This window comes from Acyrthosiphon pisum, chromosome A2 (genome assembly GCF_005508785.2).
Source record: "Acyrthosiphon pisum isolate AL4f chromosome A2, pea_aphid_22Mar2018_4r6ur, whole genome shotgun sequence".
In the NCBI taxonomy this organism is placed as follows: Eukaryota; Metazoa; Arthropoda; class Insecta; order Hemiptera; family Aphididae; genus Acyrthosiphon; species Acyrthosiphon pisum.
Window position 1 is genome coordinate 99,204,251 of NC_042495.1, and position 9,160 is coordinate 99,213,410.

At 34.5% G+C, this 9,160-nt stretch overlaps 1 protein-coding gene across 1 annotated transcript; it reads left to right on the forward strand.

Moving 5' to 3' along the window:
* The first annotated feature begins 498 nt into the window (after nucleotides 1–498).
* LOC100574596 (glutathione S-transferase D7-like) lies at nucleotides 499–1,593 on the forward strand. Its single transcript, XM_003246420.4, has 2 exons — nucleotides 499–981; nucleotides 1,066–1,593. The coding sequence occupies exons 1-2, from the start codon at nucleotides 721–723 to the stop codon at nucleotides 1,264–1,266; spliced, it is 462 nt and encodes a 153-aa protein (XP_003246468.3). The 5' UTR covers nucleotides 499–720; the 3' UTR covers nucleotides 1,267–1,593.
* Nucleotides 1,594–9,160: the final 7,567 nt, after the last annotated feature.

Here is a 9,160-nt window from a genome sequence, read left to right on the forward strand (position 1 = left end):
GATGCCCTGTTGAAAGCGGTAAGGACGGCTGTTTTGAGGAGCTGCTGCTAGAAGTTGGCTGCAGAGTTGGTTGGCAGTTGACGTCTTGACAGGTTGACTGTTGACTGAGGTATGATGATGTATTACTGATACTGACTAGATTGTCGAAAGTGTCCGGTATTTATACCCTCTTCGACAACCTAGTCCATCGCTGATTGGTCCGTGTTTCTCGTTCTGACAGATGAAAAGCACACCGTTGTCTTGTCATTTCCCTTTGTCTGGTGTGGTTTTCATCTGTCAAACCGTTTTACTTTATTCACTCATGTTTGTTGGTCTTGATAAAGACCTTTTTCGTTGTCGTTGTTGTTTTGTTCCGTAACACTACCTATATGATTTAAGATCAACCGAATACTTTGCCACGCATCATATTATTATGCTGTAATATTTGTTTAGGCTTATTATAATAATACTACGACCGGGGGACATGTAATAAAAAAAAAAATTATTTATGAAAGATGAGTTAATAGAAGATTGAAGCAATGATTTGTTACACGGCCATACCAGATGTTGGGACCTATGTATATTAAGTAATTGTTTTAATAAAAAATTCAAGTGAATTAATTTTCAGAAATTAATTTAAGGACGACAAGGTGAAAAAACTTTAAATAGGAATTCCTTAACACTAATTACACAAAAAATTCCCAAAACTCCCGATTAAACATAGTAAAAAATACCTTATCGATGCGAGGGATTTTAATTGTTAAGCATGCTTATAATATATTAAAATTGGAATCACGATTTAAATTTGAAGATTTTTTTTCCTTTTTTCAGACCGCGGTGATTTTGCATGGAAAACAGAAAACCATAGAAGAAGAAGCAGATGCTAAAATGCATAATGCGCTCAAATATTTTGAAGAAATTCTGAAAAAATCTACCTGGGCAGTCGGCGAGTCAATGACTTTGGCTGATTTCGCTTTGCTCGCTTCCATATCGACCCTTGAGGTATTTCCTTCACGAATTTTTTATTACACATGATTGTTATAACTTGGGGCACACGTTAAGCATGCATTTTCGTACTTTTTTCAGGCTATCGGTTTTGACTTAAAAGAGTACGAAAAAATTCAAGAATGGCTCTCAAAGTGCAGGACTACAGGAAAATTTGAATACGATAGAACTAATCAACTTGGAATTGATGACATAAAGTCTCTATTAGAACGTGTCAAGATGGATAAGGATAAAATAGATACTGAAATTGTAAAAACTTACTTGAACGTTATACTTACATAATATGCGTTTTTCCGTCCACATTTCATGTGTTATGTTTTGATTACACCTATTTTTGTTTGTTTGTCTGTTCAATGTTATAATAATAATTATTGTTTTTACAAATTTTAAACTTTAAATATAATTTTGTTTGTACGAAATTACTATTGCCATACATTTTCTGATAGGTGGTGCGTATAAATGATAACCTAACATAGAATTTATACAAAACTAATGCAGAAAACGTGCGGAAGTAAAATTAATGATGTGAATGATATTAAATAATATTTGATATTAATTATTTTTAAATTATAGTAGGAACTAGGAGAATCGATAAATCATAATATATATTTGCTGTCAAAAAATAAATAAATAAAATATATAAATATTAATGAGTTTATATCGACATCGGAATTCATTTTATATTATATCATTATCGAATCGAAATATGTATAATGTATATCGTTCTGCGTCATTTACATTTACTGAACTCGGAGTGGATGTGTCCGTAAAAACAATACAACATGTCTAACTGTAAGCACAGTGTTCAATTTTTTTTAATTACGAAAATATTATTAATGACAATAATATTTAATAACTCCACTAAAAACGTACTAGATATACATCAACTTATCATAATATTATAATTCTAGTCACCAGAACTATGATAAAGAAATGTATTTACTAATGTTATATTATTAGACTGGGGAAACTTTATCCTGAAAATTGATACTGTGGAAGACAAATCCTTAAACATACTACCCAACTCTATGGTGTTTTCGATTCTAACCCCCTTGACCTACCACCACGTTAGTAACTACACACTAATTTATTGTTAACGACGCCACCATATGTAATGAAATCCATTCTTTTCCGTTTCCAAAAACTGTCAGGTCCGTAATTATTTAATTTTTGAGAATCCAACATCCAGCAACCACTTCTCCCGTTTGCTTGATTCAAAAGTTTGTGAGATTCCGTAGCTTTTTTAGGGCTCCGCAAACCACCCACGACAAAAGGGGAGCACTTTTGTCGTGACCTACGAGCCGCACCGCGTGATGACCCGAGGGCCAAGTCGGTGGAGCTCGTAGGCTTTAAACACGCAATGGCAAGTGAATGCCGAGGATTTATTTAGGGGGAAAAATAATATTAAAATAATAAGATTTGTATTAAGGTAATCACGTGGATCTATTAAATTGACATTATAAGGATAATATTGAGCATTACAAATAATAATAATATGGCAAATATAAAAAATATAATGGTTTTGGCGCACGGCAAATGCGAAAAAATATAATAAGTTTGGCACATGGCAAATATGAACAATATTAAGAATTTTAGCACATGGCAAATATGTAAAATAATAAGTTGGTGCATACTTTCCCGGCCCGCAGGAGGCCACACGCCATATCAATCATGGCGTGCCCTCGCAGGGTTACCGGAAAAGCGTGCTGGTAAAGGGGGGACAGGGGAGATATAAACATATTACGACATTGACGTGGTGAACTGCGTGGTCTGTATTGACTGGAGCTGTTGGCCGCCTCCCGGGCCCTCATGGCTGACTCAGCCCATCATCGTGGTTGCTGGTCGTCGTCGAAAATGTTGGACAATAGGTCCGTATTCGATGATGTCGGTGGATGTGAATAAATATCAATCGGTTGGCCGCGTGATCCGTGCGTTGATCGTCGAACAGAAAAAGTAGAGCCGTGAGTAGGCAGTACCGGCCAGGTACAACGTAGTTGAAAAAGTGTCTTGTGTGCCGAGACCCGGCTACGGCGATGGTCCGGTGCTGGCGACGGAGCTTTTCGGTGTTGAGTGGGGCAGGTCAGTGTCGTGTATTAGAGGGAATTGTACAATAATTTCGGGTAGTACAGCATTGCCTGCGGGCCGTACCGGCGGACGCGACGAAAGCGCTGGAGGCGACGGGTGGCGGGCGACCGCGGCACGTCGGCGACGACACTGCATGATGAAGGGGGGAACGGGGAACATTTATTGCATAACACTGCGGTCATTTGTGTATTAGCGCGCGATATCTACTTTTATTACTAATGGTTATAGGAATAAAGGTGCGTTGACTTGTCAACAACGTTAGCAATAGGTGTGTTCGAGGAATGTTATCATATTTTATAAGGCCGAAAATTCCGTGACGTTACAAGTTTTACTCATTCATTGACACTTCGTCAATTTTCTAGATCATGGCAGCAGACCGTTTCACTATACACTATATTATAATATGTTATACCGGTATCGTTATATATTAAAAATATTTAAAAATTAAAAATACAAATTACAAATTCTAGTTACAGTATATGGTTACATTAAAAAATAATTAAGAAAAATAAATATTATCTTATATATTATTTATTATAATATGTTATACCGATATCGTTATATATTAAAAATATTTAAAAATTAAAAATACAAATTACAAATTCAATCACATTTCATCCTTATATTATGTCCTATGTTAGATAGGAATACACCAACACTTAATTCTCCCTTAGTAAATTGTTCGCATACATTTTTTAGCCGAGTTTGCATAATATGTCCTTTATGTGGTCGTTTGTAAGTTAATTGCCCACTTTCGCTCAATGTTAATTTAGCTTTATCAGCCCCCACCTCGTTTTTCATATTTTTTAATAATTTCCATATCGATGGATTTTTATGCCCAATCAAATGACTGAACCTATTATTCCATCCCTCATACACGTTGTTGGTTCTATTACTATTTAATAAGGTACTTTGGTGCATATTCCACGTTGGAGGAGGGAATTGAGGAGGAAGTCGACGAAACCTAATTCTTAAATTGTTATCAGTTCTTATTCGTCGCAAAGGACCACTGACATAAACCGAATCAAAATAATTTACCAAGTCCTCCGCGCCTTGAGGAACAATAGTTTTAATATAATCCATTCCTTCCTTGACGTGACTTAGTGGGAGAAAAGCTAAGCTATCTAACATAGCACAAAAATGACTGAAATCCTCGTCTGTACGATATTTAGTCTCTAAACCAAGTTTTTGTATACGCCTATGAGTGCTTTGGCATAAATGATAAAAACAACCCATTATTGTTAAGAGACTACCAATAATATTCTTAAGAGCATTTATAACAGATATTTCGAAATCTAAATGTACTTTAACTGGGTCAGGGTAATATTTACGTTTATTGCATTCATCCAGAATTATTCTGAACATTTGTTCATATGTAGATTGTGTTTTTCTTTGTAATAACGAATAAATTGCAGTTACATACTCACTATTGTGTTTTATACGAATAATATACAACTGTAAAAAATTGTTTGGCGCAAGTCCAAAAGTTCCATCCATATACCATTCTTTAGATTGACTCAATAAATCTAACATGTTGTCGGTACCAAACATGATAATCCTCTCATTAGTATTTTCAGATCGGTTATCATGTAAAAGAAAACGTTGACTATTCCACAAAGACCACTCTCCTAAAATAAATGTAATAATTATAATATTATTATACAATTTTATTTTTATAAATATTTCATTTATAGGTACCTTCAATAACTAAATCATTAATATCTGCTGGCTTGACTGCAGGGTTATTTCCACTTCTTTGCATTCGGATTGTTCGATTTATTGATTCTTCTGTAGGCATTTTCATTAAAACTTGTTTAGGTACTGAGTTCATTACTTCATTAAAAATTTGACTAGGCGTAGAACCAGAAACTTTAGAAATAAAAGATAAAAGATTATTTTAATTTTAGATTTTACGGCTTCGATAGCACTTTGATCAGATGCATGGTTATGATCGTGATGAGCACTTAAGATTTTTTTTTTGTTTAATGATGATTTTAATATAGCTGGACACTTAAATGAACTGCTTTTCACGCATTTCCACCGAATAAAATGCTTACATTCTTTGTGTTTTGTATACATATAACCTTTTAAAGCAAATTTTTTCGTTATTTTTATTCGATTTTAATATTTCCATTATTGATCACGGAGCACAAAACGAATTACATGTAACAACTAACAACGAATTACATGTACCTATTAGGTACAACGATCGATACAGACTAATAACGCAAAACATATCAATATCTTCAATTTTATCGATCGACAAACGTGTTATTTTTATAATAGTAAGATACCGTTTGTACAGATAAGTAATGGTTTTTTCGCCCATATATGTATGTAACTATTAGATAAAGTAAACATAATATTTATTTCGTAATTTAACGTAATTGAATACCATCCTAACTTTATTTCTTAAAGACTATTAGGCCTTAATGAAACGGGTACTTTTTTTCCAGGGACTTTTTTTCCGATTACCATTAAAACCACCTCCATGCAAAGCGTTTAAAATAAATAAAACCAAATCGTTTCTTTCATGAAATATTGTTTTCGTAGAATAGTCTGGTTGTTACATAGATGGCTGCAAAAAATAGTATGTTATCGCGTAAACTGCAACAGTGCGTATCTCAAAATTTGAAGAAATGTGTTTATTGTCAATATTAATAAAATAATTGATTCCGAACATTTATTCATTAGGGGAATTCCCTGCTGGATTAGCGGCCACATTGTTATTCTTAATAATTTGTAGGAGGCACTACCCTTACGCTGAACTATTTTAAATTAATAATAAAACATACTAGTATGTTCATTTTGCTTACTTTTGCTGTTCTATTAGATTTTATATTCATATTAATATCTTCTGTTTTAATAGACTCTTCAGAAAAATGTGACTGGCGTAATCTATCCCAATTTTTAAAATTTTACCTATAACTACTCCCTAACTTTCCAACCGATCTTGTGTTACACGAAATGTAGGTACTCCGACGGTGGTACAATTACATAAGGAACATTTTCGTGTCATTTTTATAAAGTATATAATACTTTAGTACTTAAGTAGTTAGTACTTTTAGACTATATAAGGATAATTTTGCCAATAACAAGGGTCTGTATATTTTGGTGGTATTTTACAGTAATAAGCTCATAGATTATTACTATGAACAAAATAATGCCTTAAACAAGCCACAGTCTAAGGAGGTAGTTCTGGTACGAAAATTCGGCCGTAAAAACATGGTTTCGTAATCAAGTATTCCAAATCAAGTATTCTCGTTTTTTCAAACCGATTATATTTGCATTTGCATCACATGTGAAATAGACAAAAGAATACGTTAAATACAAAATCATGATGAAAATTGAATAAACCACTCAAAACACCAAACACGGAAAAAATAACATGGTCTTAATTACCAGAATATGATTCATACTTGTAAGGAGACACAACTGAGTGACCATTTAAGTGGCGCACTCTGGTTGTCCTCCTTACCAACAGTCAACCGCGACCGCCGCCGCGCGAAAACAAATATATAATTGTTATTTACGACCGTAGATAGCGCTAGTCGGTGCAGCGACATTCCGACCGCCCGCCGCCCGCTAAGAAAATTGAGTTTTCTTATTGAAGGAAAATAGATAGAAGACCGCTGTAAACAGATTCAGAATCAGCGCTTCCTTAACTATTAGATTGTCATTATCAACCATGTCGAACACGCGACAGAAGACTGAAACGGAAGAAAAAGAAATGTCATATTTCGACCGGGTCCACCAATGCCCGCACAGCATATATACAAGTCGCTAGCTGCCTAGAAAAACAACAGTACTCCCGCTGAGAGAAGAAACTAGTAAGCCGGACGGTATTCTATACCGCCGTGAACGGATACTAATGTCGACCCTCTCCTACAGCAATTCTTGCCCTCGAGACTCATCGAGCCGGGCGACCTAACCGTCGTCTAGAACGGACGTTGATATAGTCTCTCCCGGCACTCCCTACGCCGCCGGCCATCACGTGTCGAGAACGCCGAGCCGTCGCCGCCGCCGTCCGATCACTAGTCCGCCGCCGTCCATCAAAAAAGGTCGTCCGAGCCGAAGCTGCCGCCGTCCGATACACTGTGCCGTAGTCACTTGTCCGCCACCGTGAGCTGAGAACGCCGACCCGAAGCCGCCGCCGTCCAAACCACGTGTCTGCCGACCTGTGTGCGAGTTGAGAACGCCGAGCCGTAGCTTCCGCCGTCCGATCATTCACCTGCCTGTTGCCGGAAGAAGTGAACTTGCAATCACGAACCCGCGAAAGCAAACCGTGAGTTATATGGTCACGCTGTTCCCCCCCCCCCCTTTTATTCGATGTAAACCCACATCATAGACTATTTTATATGTATACTCGTAAGAGTAAAAAATCAATTTAAAAGAAATACTGTAATACATATGTTGAAATTGTATCTGTATAAATGAATTCACATAAGATGATGGAAATAAACGTACAAAAATACATATTGCAAAACACAAGCGTTTAAGTTTTCATTACATACTACCAGAACTTTTGGTTACACCCGTGACAACAATATGGTTAATTAATATTACAGTAAATCTTTGGTAAACTGTATTTGGTTACAATTACCAAATGAGTTGTTAAAATAACAATACAGTATTATGTAGTCATTACTTATAGATTCGTTGTCTCCAAAAATAATCTCTGTTGTAGATAACTAACAATTTGGTTGGAACATCTACAGTGATTTTAGCAATAGTTTAGTGGCTATAATAAAAGACTTTACAGTAACAACTACTAGAATAGTTATTGATATGACATTACGTTGTGTTGCAATAACACATAAATAAATGTAAATTTTACTTTTCAATGTGTAACTTGTACTAGCTATATAATTGAAGTGATTACAAATTATATTGTTAATGTTACAATTATAATCAGAGGTGGGCAAGTTAATGAAAATAATTAACTCAAGTTAAGTTAAGTTAAGAGAACACAAGATCAATAAGTTAAAAGTCAACAGTTAACAATTAATTATAAATTTAACTCTATAATTGAAAAGGTAATATAGAAAAAAATATTAACTTAACTCAGTTTAAAAAAAGTTAATCTACTTTTTTTTAATTAGGATGTAAATCACATAAAGAGTGAATGTGTCTTTCTCGTTTCTAATTTATAAATTATAAAAAACAATTTTATTGAACTTTTATCATAACGTACACTGTATACCGTTTAACTTTTACTTTACTATTATTTACTAATTTAAACTATACTCATCTCAAATAATTAATTTAACAAATATATATTTTTTTTTATATCGTAAAGCAATTGAATGTCATAATACGTGAGGTTGAGTTCATAACCTTCATATATTATATTAAATGTTATATAACATTAAAACATAACAATTGTTAATTTGTAATTTAAAATTATTAATTTTTTTAAAAATATTCATAATTGCAACTTGCATAATATATAATTAGCAACATAATAAAATATATTAATATACACAAATTCCGCAGGGGGCACGCCCTTGAAGTATAGCCAATATTATTATCCATAGTGTTAAAAGTATAAGCTTTTCATTTAAATGTCGACAATAATATTGTAGTAGGAGAAATAATAGATTTAGGGTGGAATGGAGATTTTAAGTGAGAAGTGTATATTATTATATTAAATATGGTGTGACAGACCGACGTGTATATGTGTGTGTATATGCACGTGTCTGGGAGTCGTGTAAAATTATGCTGTTTAAGAGTCTCCACATAAGATCGTCCTACTACTGTGTTTTACCTATCTGCCTAATGATGTTTGGATTATCTATGCTTATTATACAAATATTCAAGCACTTGCCTTGCGCGTAGATTGCTGCAGGTGGTTCTCCCAAATAGTTAGCAATTCTTCGGGGTCGTGTTCGACAGTCGATATCACGATGACAATATATGTATCTTGGTTTATATAGTTTGTAGAATTTCGTATATCTTACACTCTTTTATAATTGTGACTATTACCATGTGCTCTCAAGATTCCTACATCCGTAGCAAATGTACATAAAGTCATATCGCCACCCGAATGTAATTTACGTTAATGAGCATTCTGTTGTGTGAACACTTGTGC